The 17,546-nt window shown below is 40.0% G+C and overlaps 1 protein-coding gene across 5 annotated transcripts in view; it reads left to right on the top strand.

Annotated features, from left to right (window-relative positions):
* The window catches only part of LOC110401828 (transmembrane protein 263-like), a 218,406-nt gene that overhangs the window by 24,537 nt on the left and 176,323 nt on the right, over window positions 1–17,546 (top strand). For 2 of the 5 annotated variants that reach the window (XM_021403335.1, XM_021403333.1), the window contains exon 1: window positions 5,692–5,897. The exons of 1 other annotated variant lie outside the window; for it this stretch is intronic. Coding sequence is in view for 2 of the 4 variants with exons in the window: in XM_021403331.1 (XP_021259006.1) it covers window positions 5,675–5,680 (6 nt within the window). In the remaining 2 variants the exon portion in view is untranslated. 2 more of the 5 variants (XM_021403331.1, XM_021403334.1) reach the window with 2 other exon arrangements.

Here is a 17,546-nt window from a genome sequence, read left to right as displayed (position 1 = left end):
GGAGATGCCATCATTTCTGGAAGAAATGCCCTGGCCATACGATGCTTATATAATGAAATTCTACGCACTGTGGTGTAACTGAAAATCTCTTTTGGTGTTCTGGGGACAAACAGACTATGGTCATAGTTCAGTGTCTCTTTGTATCATCTTCTGTATATTTATTTACTTGTCATGTAATGTTTTGTGAAAGGCACTGCCATAGGCATTAAACAACTAGCCTTGTGTTTAATACTTAGCTTTTTGTTTGTTTAAAAAAAAACTATAAGAAAGCAACAAAGGACCAAAAATGTCAGAATAAGCCAACCTGGCATGTGGAGTTCAGGGTTCCACACAACTGTGCAAAAAATATTTGCATGGCTGTTAAATGGGCAGACTGGTGAATACAGCTCTAGAAGGTAATTAGCACTATATCTTTATGCAGAAGGATCTTTACTAAAGACAGCTAAAATGGATTTTATATAAGAACTTTCCAAGTAAGAGAAAAAACATAACAGTCTAAAGCAAAAGTGCCATTTGTAATCCAAAGCAGCAATGTGTCCTGAGTTCCTGTCATATATCTACTTGATAGCTAGACAATTTCAGCTTGGAGAGAAGGCTAATAGGTTTTTCTTTTTATTACTTCCATTTTTCAGTATTGTATAAATAACACCTTTATAGTCTTGCTTAGGGCTCTTCTGTAAGAGCAGTACATTCATACTTAACATGCCCAAGCCTCCTACTAATGTAACAACACAGAATGGAGGAGGGAAAAGGAGAATTAAAAACATTATGGAAGCCAAGGTCAACAACAAGTAGTTTCCCGGCACGTTTAACTCTTAAGAAAAATCTACTATCCCAGTCATTAATAGTAACAATTTAAAAGAAAAGTGACAAATCTGCCAATAGCTTTGTTTTGCTTTCCTTTCTATAGGGATGGGAAGCTCACATAGACCGGAACCCAAGGTAGAGAAAGACATGAAATAGGTCCCGCAAGTTCTGAAGGCATACCTCAGCTGTTCTCTACTACACTGTTCTGCAAACACTCCCTAAACTTTCTTCACTGTGGAGCTACTAAGCTGTCTCTGCGTGCATGAGCACATTTGATGTGACTACGAGCAAGAAGTTTAGAGCAACAGTGAACGCTGAAAGTGAAAATGACACATCTCTCCAGCTGTCCAATACTTGTGAAGAAAATACCTTTGAGGTGGTGGAAATGATGTTACTGTTCTAATTAGCAACTCTCTGCCCCTGCTCTTTATTTCTTCTTTCAGCTCAGACAGTGAAAACAGCAAGTTAAATCTGGCTTCCCCTTGTCAACTTTTTATGCTCCTTGTAAGAGTTAAGACATGCAGCTATACTATGGGTATTTCTGGGCTATATATTCCCTATTTTCCTTGTAATGATGCGGTGTCAGTGTTCAGTTATGAGTACACTAGTGCACAAAATTACTTTTAATTAAGGTGTTTTATTAAGCAGATCTGTTTTCTACCAGAAATACCGAAAAGTCACAGGGAGGAAAACATTTCCTTATTCTCAAATTCCAAATGTTGCTTCTTGCATTTATTTGTGCAGTAGTACTGTTCTAAGTACCCATTTTAAAGTCTGCTTTAAACATGAGAAATATAATAGATGACTTAAAAATGGCAAAACTCACGAATTATGAAAAAATAGGCAATTTCTAAAAGACAGAACAAACTTTATGAATAAAATTGTTTCTAAGTGTTTCCTATTGTTACCATTCCTTAAAGGCATTCAAAAAAATGTGCTGGCCACTTGGTTACCTGATTCTATCACTTTTTTTTAGTACCTTGTATTTCTTAAAATATCCCTGTCCTCCCAGAGGGAACCATGGCTTATCTTTATTTCATGCAACACTGAACTTTTCTTTTGCTTTCTTTGCTCGTACACATTGCAACTAACACTAAAATTCATTGGGAAACTCTGAAATATTCACAGAGGAATTACCCGGAAAGTATGTGAGCATTTAGCATTCAAGCTGAACAATGTGGAATGCCAGAGGTTTCTCTCAGGAAAGGGCAGGTAGAGACCTGTGGACCTCTGAAGACTCCTTACAGGTCATAGTTTCCAGTGACACAGCTGAATCACAAGACTGTCTAGGTTTTCCTTGTTATGCCATTAGGATTTATTGATGTTATAAATAAACAAGTGCAAGTATTTAAAAGTAAGTTTCAGAGTTAGGGTGTTACCAGTTCAGGATGTAAGAGATTAAGTGATGTTCCCTGCTCTGTCACAAATGTTTTCTGTGCTATTGGATCTTTCATTCTGATGTATGGTATTGTTCAGGCAACTGGCTGCTGCAGGTATGAAACATCCCTTGATTTAGTCACCTTTACACCTTCAGGTCTCTGAACTTAATTCTCAGAGGGAATTTTATGCATACTTTGTAGTCCAGCTACCTGTTGCAGCAAGTATCTCCCTACTTTTTGAGGATGTTATAAAGGTCAAGGGAAGAGACTCAAATGCTGCTGTAATTAGAGATATAGACACATATAAAGATGAACAAATTCGGGGTAGCTATTTCAATACATGAGTCTTCCACTAAGTGAAGCATGAGCAAAGGTTACAGCTTACATTTCTGCGGAGTTGTGGATGACTTGTTTGCGGGATGTTCTTGGGATGGTTAGTAAGTCTAATGGCCAATTTACTTTAGCATTGTTAGGGAGGATTTTTTTGATCTGGAACAGAAGGTCTGGAGGAGTTGTACTGATCAGCAGCTGCACTTCCTGGAAATAATTTCCTTTCTGCCAGAACCCTTTAGCACATGAACCAACCACTCTTTTAATGCTTGTGTTTATCTGAATGCTTTATAATGATCATTATTTATCTCTGTATGTTCAGATACATCTAAGGGAAAGCACTATCGCTGTAGGGCTCAGACTAGGAATCTCATTCCAAGTCAAGCTATTGTTCAGACGCTTATCACTGACCAATGTCTGGTTACAAGCATAGGCAAAAAGTGCTGAAATCTCATCTAAAGTTAGCACACGTGACAGTTCTGTTATGCTGTAGCCAAAAGGTGTGCCTTTTAGTCTACACAGCAAAAATTATGCCCTGGTATCTCTCTACTTCACATGCTCACCTCTATGCAAAGAATGGTAACTTTTATGAAACTGCTTTTATTTATCTTGTTAAAAAAAAGTCATTTAGGGATGTACTGTGACCAAATCTGAAGGTCAAAATACTTTGCCACTGGTTTTGACGTCTTAAATATATATATATTACATGTGTTATACTATGCTTTAGTCACTTGAGGTGTTTCAGATCCTCAGCCTTCACTGAAAATTCTGGGCAGGTGAATCTCCTTGTCTTCTCTGTTCTTCAGGAAGGCTGGGAAGGTAATTTCTGCCTCATAAAGATTCTAAACTCTACCACTTGTAAACAATAAATAAAAATAACTACAGGTACGCACATAGTAGCCTTTTTTCTTGTTTTTGTGGTGAATCTCATGATCAGTGCTACTCGTCATGCTTTGCTTCATGTACCAGAGTAGGCTTGGCTTGTGTGAACTGGATTAAATCCAGCTGGATGACACAAGCCTGGAAAACCTATTCCAGGTGCACAGTTGGTACAGCCATTAGTGGGTATTCAGTCTAAAGTATTAGAGCTGGTTCAAAGCAATCACCCCTGAAATGTAAGTAAGGGCACTGTGTCCTCAGCACCAGTGGTTTCACTGAACAAATTCATACTGAGTGAGCTGCACTATCTGCTAATATACACGTAGCCTATGTCATGTAGCTTTCTGTTAAGGAATATTTTTGGTAGTTGCTGAAATAGTTTCAGGACTTCTTGTTCCTGGCATAAAGTAAGCAACTTATTTCCATTTTTTTCCTGAGATTTGTGTATTGTCCAGAATGTTCTGATTTTCAATTTGAACATTCTGTGAATGTTTTGGAGACATAACAAACAAGACAATCTCATGTAGCTTGTTTGAAACATTGTGCATATTTTATTTTAGGGGCTTCTTGAGAGATCATGTTTTGTTCATCTGAAATTTTAAATGCTAAATGTTGAGGACTGCCTTATTTTGAATCAAAAATGATTCATTTTACCTTGATGAAAGACAAGTGTTTCCTCTTGAATCCTTTAAATTTAGGCAATATTGTTTTACTGGTAACAAGGCTATAATTTGCATGTTAAATTCAATGCAAGTATGAGATAAACTTCTTTACTCATGATCTGACTACAACATAAATATGGATTCCTATTAATGTGTGCTATTAAAAACATGATGCAATCTAGTTCTATTAATACCATTGTCAGTTCTTTTTTACATAAATTCTATCAGATGGTGTGTTGAGGAGGGTATTTTGGTTAATGTAATTATTATTAGTATTACACAATCTCTTACACACATCAAATATGGTTCTGTATGTGCATGCATGTGTTTATTTAAGTGCATCTCTGCAGAAATCAGCTCAGTCTGAAACCTTCCCTGAATTCACTGGTTTGTGCTACTGCTCTTCTGAGAAGGTTCACATGCTTGAATGAAGTATGTGCATGTGCAGGAAAAAACCACAAATCCAGCTGTGAGAAAGGGTTGAAGGGTATTTCTCTGAGAGGTGATCCAGATAATGATTTAAGGAAGGGAGAAGCAAAGGAAATGGGCTTCTGGGCATGTCAGTCCATGCGGGATAAGAGAATTGCTTTGTTCAGTGTCACTCATGAGTCTCCAATTTAACTGAAAAATAAAATCTAATCTTAGGGCACCACTCTACTACTATTGCCTGAGGGATTTCTGTACATAAGAGGACAGTATGAAGCAAATTAAAAACAAACAAAAAACCCTAATTGCTTTTCCTCTGCGCTGAGAGCAGGCATGCCAAGGCTTTCACCTAGCACCTTTTTCCCTTTTGGTTTCTAACTAAATGGGTTCCTCCATACTAGAGAACGGTTTGGAAGATTTAGGTGGTCAAGGGCATGTTATTTAGAGAAGGAATTGAGACTTCTCAGTTAAAAGGGGAAAAAAATAGAATGGGGAGATCTTTTCTCATTTGGATTCAATCACTTGTCAAGTTGTGGTTATGCTGGGTATTAACTCAGTCTTCACTTCTGCAGTTAAGCAAAAGCGGAGCAAATGAAACTCATCATCACTTGCTTAATGTTATTTCCCAGTTCCAGAAATTGTTACTTCCAATCATCCTCTTTTCTCCTTGATTGGCTGTCACTCATCGCATCAAGCCATTTGCTAGCAGAACCACCCTTGTATCCAGATGTGTCTGTGCCTGGTGATGGTCTTAAAGCAGCACACCTGTCAGCACAACAACCTCCAGCTGACAGCCAAGACGCAAGGCAGGCTGCCCCAGTGAAGTCTTGCCCCTTCCAACTCTGCAGCACTAGACGAAGTGTCGAACGCCTCAGACCACCCCGCGGTGGGCAGCTTCCCTTATGCCACGACCGCGCGGCCATAAGCACTCGCAGCACAGCATCCCCGCCCGCAGCGCATCCTTGCAGCCCGGGCGCCCGACCCCGCTAAGATGGCGGTCCCTGACCCCCACGCTTCCTCTTCCGGCCGAGGTTGCCATGGCGCTGCCCCCCCTCGGCCCACCCTCAGCCGCCGCCGTGTGTGTTTACATCGGGCGGGAGGAGCCGGAGCGCTGGGGGAGACGGGGACGCAGCCGGCGACTACGGCCGCCCGCCCTCCATCCCCTGCGGGCGGTGCGCGGGGAGACGCGGCATGAAGGTAAGGTGAAGCGGGGGGCGGCCCCCGAGCAGCCGGGGCTCGGCGGGGACCGACCCGGGCGGGCCGGCACCGCAGCGGTGGGGTTCTGTTCTCTCCTTGCGGCTCCGGGAGTGGCTCAGGGCTTCGCCTGCGGTTCTCCTCTCTCGGGCCCTTCCGAGGGCATGCGGGAGGGCAGCCCTCCTGGTTAGTTTGCCGTGCAGCTCCTGGTAGGGATGAGGTCGGTCGTTTCCTTTTGAACTTTGTGTCCTGGTGGAGGTGGATGCTGGGATGGGGTTATTAAAGTTGTAATGCAATAGCTCTCACTGGAAAGGTTGCGCTGGCTCAAGGAGTCAGAGGATTACATCGCAAAAATGACTTACGGTTGTGCCAAGGTGTTTCCTTCTATTGTGCTGTATCTCTTGTTTGCAAGTGTTTATCTTTATGAACTGCCCCCCTCCATCAATCACTCTGAAATACAAGGCACAGTGGGTGCTCCCTGTCTCCTCAGTTTGTTTAGCAGCGAGAATTTTATCCATCCACTGCATTGTAAGCTCTTGGAGGCAGAAACTGTATGTACCTATGGCCTGCACCTGCCATGATGGGGAATCCTGACTCAGGCCTTTCTGCAAGCCTCAGGGGCAACTGTGAGCTGGAAGTTGCCCAGTTCATGAAGATTTTGGGTCCCGGGCCATGTGAGTTCTGGTCACTCAAGTTACGTGTCATCTGCGTGTGTATGAGGAGCTCCAGCTCTGAGTGTCTGCACAGCTCACCGGTGGAAGAAGAGAGGCAGCTTCCAAGCTTATGGTTAAAAAAAAGTGTATGAGTCACAGAATTGGAAGGGACCTCAAGAGATCAAGTCCAACCCTACTTGCTGAAGCATAGGTAGGCACCCAGATGGGTCTTGAATATCTCCATAGAAGAAGGTGCTACAACCTCTCTGGACAACTTGTTCCAGTTCTCTGTCACCCTTGTTGTAAAGAAGTTCTTCCTGCTTTGCACTGTTAGTTTTTATTTTGCTTAACAGTCAAGGGTGTTGGGTTTTTTTTTGTTTGAATGCTTGTTCTTATAGAATGGGATCACAAAAATACGTATGAGGAAGGTATTGGTAAACAGCCTTACAGCCTTGGGGAAGCTGCTGGCTTGCACTGCAAAACAAATCTCGGCATATTGGCTAAGTAGTACATCCAGCTTGAGGCCAGAATAGAGAAAAGCCTTCTTTTAGCTTCTGTTTTACTGCATGCAGAGTAAACTGATGATTATTCTTGCTAAGCCCCTTACTTCTGCTGAATTCCTCTTTTGCCTTGACCAGAGCAGGAAAGCTCATGGCTGTTTTGAATGGCCTCACATAAAATAGGGCAATGTATGAGTGGAGTCGTGTTGTGGTTGGAAGGAATTCATGTGTGTTCAGGGGGAGAGTCTGATTCCCCCTTTTTTCCCCCCTTTATCAACTGTAAGCGCTGTGAGCATTTCAGTATAAGAAGCTCCACAGTTTTCAAGTAACTTACTTCAGTGTATTTCTTTCCATGCGTACCACTGTCTGCTGTAGCATTTGCCTGAGTTTCCTTAATGTAAGATGCATAATTTCAAGTCTTAAGATGGGATGTGTGTGGTGGAAGTAATTAGATTTTTAATAAACAGCTGTAATACATCAAAATATTTGTGCCTGGTTTTTTAGCTCTTAAAAGAGGGAAGAAACTGGGGAGGAGGAGGATGATTCTGTGAGGTGTGGGAATTGGATCTGAGCCCTTCTCATGGGCCGGCTCACAAATAGTTCAGTCTGACTTTTAAACTTTACATTGATTTGTTTTAATTGTTGATCAGTGCAGGGGAATGACATTTAAGATTCAAGCTTTTTAAAAAGTCATCTTTCCTATTTCTTTCCTAATTACTGCTATACCTTGGGAAGTATATCTGAGTTTGTGTGTTTTATATCAGCATTTGTCTTTTTTTGTTGTTGTGTTGTTGTTGCTGAGAATGCAGGGCTGTCAGAGTAAAGCAAGCTTATGCTGGCTTGAATAAGGATGGCCTGTCTGGTTGGAAGAGTGGAAAGCAGCTGAGAAGTGGTAACATCAGGGGAGTTCTGCTGTGCAAGTAATCCTTCCAGGATCTGTAACTAGTGCCTGATGGTTGCTGGGGAAACTGAAGTTTGTTCTTTATTTTTAAGTCAATCAAATAAAATAAGTATTCTATTAAAAAGGTACAGGGACAGCAACATGGCAGGTTGGTAGTTTAAAGCGTGAAGTGCTGAAGCTGGAGGGGATTCAGGATCATCTCAGCACTCACTTTGCTTCTGTTCCCATCTCTTTCAGACATCAGTGATGCTTAGAGATGGCATCTATGGACCCTTCCAGGCAACACAAAATATAAAATTGGTTGAAACCTCCATTTCCTGAGCTGTAAGACAGGAATGGGATGCAGTCAGCTTGAGGGTAGACCATTCCTATACATTGGAATATATAAGCAATATGTAAAGAATATGCCAAGAGTTTTTCCTTTCCTTCAAGGGCAGAAGATTATGACGGTGGGAAAATGCACCAGGCTGCATTAGGAGCCTGGGTAGTGAGCCTCTTAGGGTAGGAGGGCTGTTCCATTTATTGGGGATGTGGATAATTGTGGGGAGAGGACCTAGCCCTCACCCATTACATTGTCAGCCACCAGTTACCATCCCACAGTGAGTTTCTAGTATTGTCCCCTGGAGCTAAACTCTGAATTTCTCAGGTCTTTTCAGAACTGAAGGATGTGCTTGCTTCCTGGCTAACAACCTCTTTACACCTCATCTTGAACAGGTGAATGAATAAGGGCATTAGAGTTCCCTCTGGCAGCTGCTGCAGCGATTGCTTCTGCCAATGCTGCTCCTGTCATTGCTCTTACTTAAATGCACTCAGAGGAATGAATGGCATTGAGACAGTTGGGGCATATTGAAATTCTTCTTTGGGAAAGCAGAATCAAAGAAGTGATTTCATTGTAGTAGCTGCTCTCCTTTTTATTGAATTCAGATGATTCTGCAAAGTATGGGGAGAGGTGGTGGTGCTTGTGTTCGCATCTGAGTTAAGTATTTTGGAATGTGAGTGTTGTATAAAAATGTTTCAACTTTGAGAAACTTTATAGCTATATTTAAGAAAGCAAACATGAACTTACTGCCCGGAGTTCTGTTTTTCTAACTGCTTTTGATACCTGATGCTGGCAGGTGAATACTAGAGATCTAATATGAGGCAGGTATTTTTAAGATCAAGTCCAATCAAAAGTTAGAAGAAACCTAAATAAATATTTCTATTGCTTGTAATTTCAAACAGCCTGGTTCCTGAAGGGAACCTGTCCTGTCAAAGCTTGACGTATGTGTAACTTTTATGTGTCTGTGATCCTGCTTAGCAGGGCTCGTGACAGCTGAAATGAAAAGCACTTTGGAAAGGAACGGCTTATAGAAGGGAGAACAGATGAGATATTGCTTGCTGTGGAGTATGTTGTTTTTTTTTTCCAGCATGTAGTCTTAAATTTTTTATAGGAAGTGGGAAGAAAGTGAGTATAACTGATAGCAGAAGTAAAAGGAACCACAGACTGTACAAATACTATAAATAGTTCTGACTTAAATATTTGCCTATGATGGGGCATCTCCAGTAAGCGCGCTACCTTACAAACTTTGTGGGGGTTTTCCTTTCCCAGTGTTTAAGCTGTAATTCAGAGAGACAGGAAGAGGTTACATGCCTTCAGTGTTCTGGGCAAGGTATGTGCTAGCAGAGGCGGAGCTCTTAAGGAGTTTATTTTGTGACTGAAGTCACGAAAGTGGCTTATGCCTGTATTGGCAAACTTTGTGATCTTACAACATGTGCATTGCTGCCAAAGTTCTAATGCAGTTCCTGTGCCTCCTTTCTACGTAAACATCAATTTGGAGGAAGAGCCTGTGCACCTTGCAGATCCTCAGAAATTGCAGGCAGCTGTCACCAGAATAAGTTTTTCCTTTTAAGTCAACAGGTGCAATGTTTGCAGTTGTTATGATCAAGTGTTTTCTCTATCTGTCAGTTGTTTTGTTGCTGGGTGAAGTAACTCTGGCTGTAGTCTTGTATGCAGCAACTTCTGGTCTTATTTACACTTCTTGCAGTTAATTTGGAAGCAAATGAGATAGAAATCCATGATGCCTGAAATAAGAGGGGCACTGTTGCTGGCAGTACTTCTGGCTTTGAGTTGATGCACGCTGGTTTGGTGTAAAATTGGAGAGCTTGGGACTAGCAGATATAGTGCTTGCTCTGTACATTAAGTAAATAATTTGAGATGTTATGCCTTTTAAAACACTACAACAATAAATGTATAGAACAACAAGCAACACGGAGCTAAAGAGCTGGGATCTGGGATGAGAACTCCTTTGTGAGGAAGAAAATAAACTTTATTACCTAGCCATCAACAGAAGTATCAGGATAGTGATGTGCAGTAAGTGCAGCATATTACAATCTCCTGCCTTGTTTGCTTAATGCTAATCCCAAAATGTTGGGTGTTTTGCAGAAAACATGTTCTGAAATTCCAATTGAAATAAAAAACTGAACGGAAACAACTGGTTGGTTGAATAAAATATTTTACTCTTAACCGCAGTCTCTGGCTTTGAAAGTGATTTTTGGTGCTTTTGAAACAACTTGATTTCAAATGGATTTGTGGCATTGTTCATTTTTTTTGTCTAAGTTTTAAAAACCAAAACTGTAGGTTCTGAAGAAGTCAACTTCTGTTACAGATTGTTCCAAGGAAAGCTCTCCTGACTGCTGGCTGTGTTCATGTTTGTCTGGTTGGATACATGCTTTGTACTTTGTATCATAGAATCACCTTGAGTTTTGTCACAGAAATCATTACATTCTAGCTGTAGAAACCCTTGGAAAAACTAGTTAGTTCAGCTCATTAAAGCTAAAGCAGCAGTTGTGCACTCTTCAGGAAATACATGCAGGTAATGTAATTCAAGTTGGCCATATGAAACCACTGTTAAGGAACACTGCTTAGTGAAGCTCTCTGTGAGCTTTTCAAAATACTGCCTGTGAAGTCCTCACTTTACTGAGGACAATGGAAAGGGGGGAAAAGTGTCGTCTGTAGCATGGTTGAGAAAATATTAACAAACTCTGCTATAGGCCTGAGTTATTAAGCAGAGAGCTTCTCATCTGTACGTCAGACAAATTTCTCGTGCAGTTTCCAGCTTTCTAGAGCATAGAGATACTTGCATGTCTTGTTAGGAAAATATTCTTTCTGCAGTGCATGCTGTCCAGTTTCTTGAGTCAGTAACATTGCCATTAATCATTAAATCTACCTGCCATAGAACAAGGTGGAGAAAATGTACTGCTTCTGGTATATGAAAAAATTGTGGGTCATAACATCTCATTGTTTACTTTTGATGGTAGGAATACTTCTTCCTCTTCCCTAATTATGTCACCTATATCAGAGAATGATCAGCTCTTAGTAGGGGTTAACTGATATTTTAATACATTGGTAATTATGTAATTGCTTTCAGATTGGTTTGTAGTGACGCAGGATCACGCTTTGGTCCAGCGTCATTCCATGTCCATACTCCGTTTCAGTGACTGTCAGGTGTTGCTATAGTGACTTTTCTGTGTGTATTAGACTGTCCCCAACTTAAATGATTGTTAATGTTTTAATTATGCTGTGCAATCACACTTTGCCTTCATGTAACTTATTTTTCCAAACAAGTGCAATTCTATGCAGTCAGTTGTTCAGTAAAAAAAATGTTCTGGGCAAGGAACACCCTTCCTTGTGGAGGCAGCAGTTCAAACTGGAATTGACAGCAAGTCTTGGAGCCTTTTTCTGGGTTATTTTTCAGCTCTTATGCTGCAGCAGTCTATTTTCCTTTGGTGATTACACTGTTGAACCCAGCTCCATGTGAGGAGTGCTGTTTGGGTCATGTCAGTACATGATCAGAAGCAAGCTGTTTTGATTTTGTTAGTTTTTGAAAAATGCTTGCTATGCTAACACTAATTTAGTAACTAAACTCAGATGGAAAAGATTTGTCCATCAAAATAACTCAATAAAATTACTAGCTCAGAAGTGCGGAACTGTCAGGACTATTGCTGACTGTATTGGCTTTTTGTTGTATGAGGGTGTGAGGGTAAGAAGTATAAAGCAGACTGTTTACTATCTTGCTGAATGAAGAATAGACTGTGGCACTGCTTTGAGAACTCATTTATGCCACGTAAATCCTAATGGGGATTATTCACAGTGTGAAGTTGCTTTATTATTGTAGAGATAGGATTTGACTCTTCTGCTGAGAACAATAGAACTTGATCTTCATTTGGGGTTAGCTGCACTAACACTCGGTCTCGTTTCCTCCTTCTTCTGCAGGCATGTTCTGCCCCATTGTTAAGACAAAATTAAATGTTGCTGAAATCACAGCCTCCCTAATGTGTTTGCCCAAGTGCAGAGAAGAACAAGTAATCTAAGCAACTCTTCCAGGACGTTCTCACAGTGTACTATGAACAGAGTGCTATAATTTTATACTACTGTCATCCTCAGCATTTCTATTTCTGTACTTTCCTTTAATGTTCTAGGGGATTTATAACTGCAACTCAAATTCCCCTTGGGCTGAAACCTAGCACAGAAGCTCTCATTATGAGCTAACCTTATTTTGCAGAATTAAAAGCAAAGCATCTATCAGGAGGCTCTCTTCAACCTACAGGAAAGTGAAAAAACTGTTTATGGTTGCAGATCAATTTTTTTTCTCCTCTACAGGAGAAGTGCAGCCAACTTTGGAAACCCCTGAGGTGTGGGTGTGCAGTTAGTGATGGCTGATTCACTGGAGCGTTCCTATGGCATTTAGAAAAATTTAAATGGAAGTCTTAATTCTACAATGTACTGAAAGTTTATTGCTGAAATAAAACAGGCAGCTGCAACTAATACTTTCCTCCAGAAGGTGCAGCAACAGTGCTGCCAGCTTGTTTCTCCTGTTGGAGAGGAGCTCCCATCACTAGCATTTAGTCTGGTAGTTGGGTAGTTCTGTGCCTTAGCTGAAATTAAGCACCTGTAGACAACTAGCTGCCTGGAAAAGAGGCTTTGCGTTGAGCTACCTACACAGTGTCTCTTGTTGAAAATTCTTTCTTAAAAGCAAAAAAAAAGTCTTGTTTCCTTAGGAACTGAGGCTTCTTGTCTTTCTATGGAAGCAGAAAGGACATTCCATTCTAAGCCACAAGCCACTTTCAAGCATGGAAGATGGGATAATTTCATTTGATTAAGCATGGCGTTATTAAAGATAAGTTCTCTAGAGCCTTATTACAGTGGTTGGGTAGAGGAGAGACCCCAAATGAACACCTGCCTTAATGTCATTGTAGGAAAGCCAGATTAAGTATAGCTGTTGTTACTGGATCTGATGAGTCTTGTCATCAGTGCACATTGGGCCTGATCATGACATGTCCTATTTCCCTCCCATCTGGAGGAAACAAACCTGGGATGAGAAGAACTGCTGGGGTTTTTTTGCGCTTTTACGAATGGGGAAATTATGCAATGTGCAGGAAACCAATTATGTTTAGTCTTCTGGGCATGCAATAAGCATTCTTTAAATGTAACAAATAAAAGGTCAATACTTTCACTAAGTTACTTTGAAAACGCAGTATTAGATTTCCAAAGCACTTTGCAAACTCTTGTGTGCTTAGGGATGAGTTCACTTGTTTCTTCCCACAGATCCACCCAGTTTTGTAACTCTTTAGAGATATATCTGTGCTTCATAGTTATCAGCTGAGATGCAGAAAGGAGAAACTGGTGTAAAGTGTTCAGGAACAAGAATAGAAATGTGAAATCTAGGTCAGGAAGTACATACATTTTTCACTTGAAACTGCATAGAAAAATTAATAGCTGGAGCTGGAGTTTGACCAGAAGACCAGAGTAATTTTTAAAGGCTGGTCTGAGAACCAGAATACCATGCTGCTGGTGAAGCCGTGGCTTTGGGCTTTAAATTCCGTCCGCTTCAGTTCTACAGAGGGGAAGTGATTCCTGATAGCCGTCAGTATAATGGAGAAAAGTATTCATGCATGTTGCACAGTGGGTTCTTTTTTGCTTTTTTTTTTGGACACCTTACCTAGACAAATCTAAGTGTTTCTAGGAATTGAGTATGAATGGCAAGCAGGGCCAGAATTGTAAGGTATGTGCCTCTCTTTGTTTGGGAACAGCAGTGAAGTTGCGCTCTCACTAGTCAAACTGAAGGAAACTTGAAATATTTCTACCCCAAACTGCATGAAATTTCAATAATAAAGAAGAAATCCAGTGAATTTTTACTTTTATTATTCCCCCCCCTTGTTGTTGGCTTCAGCTTTTTTTCTTGGTTATTCACTAGCCTTAATCATGGCTCAGGGAACAGTGAGTAAACAACCCTCAGTTTAAGATTATATGTGATCACTAGTGTAAATTAGAAAAGTAGCATCCAAAAGGCCTGAATATGTGTGTGGAGGGGACTTTTTTTTTTAATTTCAAGATTGCTTGTAGGGACTTACTAGAAAGCTTAGCAATTCCTATGACTTACATGTTTGGGCATTTAGAATTTGTCTTATGTCATTGTTGACTCAGATGCAAAATGGGCCAATCATGGTTGCCAAGTGTTGGGAGTGCTGCTGTTGTTTCTTTTATTTCTTAGTAAACTACTAAGAATGAGATGGTATAGGCTGTTTATGTGACTGACCATGCTGGAATCATATATTAATACAAATGTCAGTTTCAGTGTCATTGAAATAACTAAATACCTTGTGGAAAATACTGACCCTCACTGAGTAGGAACAACCTTCCTTTCTATCACTGCAGCATTTGTAAAATATGTTGTCTTCAAATATACTAAAAATCCTGGCATAACACTGAAGTCCTGAATTATACTCATGTGATGTCCCAGGGAAAAGTGTGAGGTGCTGATAAGTGATTACACTCCTGTTCATGGCACTTACTTAATTCAATACTGGCAGTCCTCTCGATCCATAAATACATAGCCTTCTGTGAAACACAATGTAAGACAGCAAAATGCAGTTCTTTTCAATTGTATGTTCCTAGGCTCTGTGCCATAACCTATTCCTATAACAGTACATGTTTAAATCAGTGCTTCTTCAGTGCCTCTAGTGAGGAATTGAACCACTTTCTCAATTTAAAAGACTATACAAGCCTATATAATGAAAAGAATATTGTACAGTTAACCTACTGATGTTTCTAAACTGTTGATGCATCTTCCTGCTTCTTAAATGCTTCTGGAATAGGATAGCTTAGTTGGAAGGGACCTACAAAGACCATCAAGTCCAACTGCCTGACCTCTTAAGGCTAGCCAAAAGGTAAAGCAGATTATTAAAGGCATTACCCAATTGGAGGGAGCATCAGTGTAAAAGCAACATCTGCGTGCATTACTTCTGCTGGAGCTTGAGATGGTTATTATAGAATCGCTGTACACTGCATGGCTGCTCATCTGTAAGCCATTAACTTATACAGTTGTATGTATCCCACTCCATTATTCATCTGTCAAGGATCCTTAAGAATGGAAAAACAAACTTCACTAATGCCTCATTCTGGAAATAATCATTAAAATCAATAAAATACAAAAAAAGTGTGGGGGCCAACAATTTTACATATAACTTAGTTATAAATCTTCTTATAAGACAAATTCCTAGAATTTTTGTTTGCTGTAGATTACCACACTGCAAGAACTATGGACATCTTGTGCTAAGTATTGATGATTATATTACTGAGCTTGCAGCAGACCTGGTGAACAGAACTCAGCAGATATAACTTAAAAAAGCAATGGATGTATTAATATACGAAGCTATTGTAAAGAGACTTTGTCTTCTGAATAACATCTGTCAATTTTTGAGCCTTAAGTATTACTTCTAGATATGGATACTAGAACTTAGCATTTCATCCACTGTTACACATTTTAATTACTTTGTGAAATTCAGTAATAGCACTCTGCACACTTATTCAGTGCTCTCAGTGATTAAAGTGATATACTGAAGTCTGATAAACACAGATGTTTGAGACTGCTTCTCCTAGAAGCTCCTTACTTAGGGCAATTAGTGACAAGATATGAATGTGATAAAATATCACTGAATAATTTGGCTTATACCATAGAAAACATTTCCAACTTCATTTTAGGAAGTAAGAGATTTCAAGGTTTCTTGCAGGCAGCATTTTTAATTTTGTTGTTGCTATTTTTAATATTAAATCTTGAAATACAGGAAGTAAATCAGTTTTTTCAGTGTTTTTAGAACAATTCTTAAAATACAAAAAAAAGCATTCTGAAAACAGCTCAAATTACTGTGATTTCTTCAGTAATAAGTAGATTCTCTTCAAATATTCTTTCTCTCTCTGTTAGATATTAAGAACATTCTATAGTAGTAGTAATCTTGGATTGTGTACTTCTGTGGGATCTCAGTAGCAAGTGTTAAAGTTGTTAATTGGAAGTGGGTGTTATCAAACAGCATCTAGGCCATAGGCTTTGTAGGGATCCGTTTTGGGCTCTGTTTTCTCACAGCTGAATTCACTGATACTAGTTCAGGGCTAAAGCTGACCATTAACCTAAAATAAAATTTCAGGATTAGCGTTGCCAGTGTTAACCACTGTACTGGAGAGCCATATGGCTGGTGAATGCTAGTTAGATTGTGCTTAAGGAGGAAAACAAAGCATAATGCCATGGCTCGCTTCTGATAGCATTTTGCATCCTTGTACTTATGGAAATAGCAGCAGATATAAACCAAAGGGGGTTCGCTGTCATTGACTGATATCAAGATAAACTACTGAGTGGATTTGTCTAATGGTAGCAGAGTGACACTACTGGCTCTTCTGAAGGAATTAATCCACAGTTAATGTCTGCTTTTTTTCTTTAGTCCTGGGAAGTCAGAATGTCTTACTGGGCAGCATACAATTAGTATGACCTTAAGCTTTGCTTTGTGTGCAGGATTCTTTAACTGTGGGTTGGTTTGTTTTGTTTTCTGAAGTAACCTGGGAAGTGCAGGTGGAGGATTTTTGTATCTTTGTAGTCTGGAACTCTTACAGTTGTGGCTCAGAATGTTTGCAGTGAAGTATTGGTACCTTGCGTCCTGTGTGTCTACATCTTTAATACAGAAATACATTTTGTTTTGGTGTACTAATGTAGTTGTCTTTTCCTTTCTCTGTAGCATTAATAGATAGAAATGTATTGAAATACATTGCCTGTGGCTGATACAGAATCTTACTGAAGTGTATACCCTATTCAATTTGCTGCTTCTGTCTGGAATTTTTTTTTTACACATTCTTAAAACATAGATCATATTTTTCAGGTGAAGTGATGAGATGGACTTTATTGTCCATAACTGATTCTTCAGTTTGAGTTTTTGGATCAGGTTGTTTCAGTCCAATTACTACTTTCTTATCTATGCTTTATTGTAAATATGCTATTTTCTCCTTGCCATGATAAGTGCTATAAGGAATGATGTAGTATTTTAACCAGTACCTGTAGTGGTCTTACCGCTTTAATCAAAGCTGGGTACTGCTGGTATCAGATGTCCTTAAATGCAGAGGAAGTCCTCCTTCAAGCCTTAAGTAAAGCTTGCGCAGTTGCGGATGGAAGAAGTTAAGGCTACAACAGTGACACACGCAATAGTCTTGTCTGCTTGTAGACTTGTGCTTGCTTTGTTCACCTTAGAAGCAGTGTGCTGGTACTTGTTTCCACGCCCATTTTGTTGAAGGGAAGGAAAAAAGGAAAATGGATGAATGTATTTCTTTAAAGGAAGAAAGTGAAGTATGTTAGTGTTCAGAATGTGCAGAATGAGAAAGCAGATGAAGTACTCAGTACTACTGGAGATAACCTTATAGTCGCAAGGTTTGAAAAATATAGAAATACTGCAGATTTAATGCTACGATCCCTTTTTCTCTAAGTTTGAATAGCAAAATCTTGCAAGATGTTGATGTA

This window comes from Numida meleagris, chromosome 6 (genome assembly GCF_002078875.1).
Source record: "Numida meleagris isolate 19003 breed g44 Domestic line chromosome 6, NumMel1.0, whole genome shotgun sequence".
Lineage (NCBI taxonomy): Eukaryota > Metazoa > Chordata > Aves > Galliformes > Numididae > Numida > Numida meleagris.
Note: the sequence above shows the minus strand (reverse complement) of the source record. Positions and strands in the feature narration are given on the sequence as shown.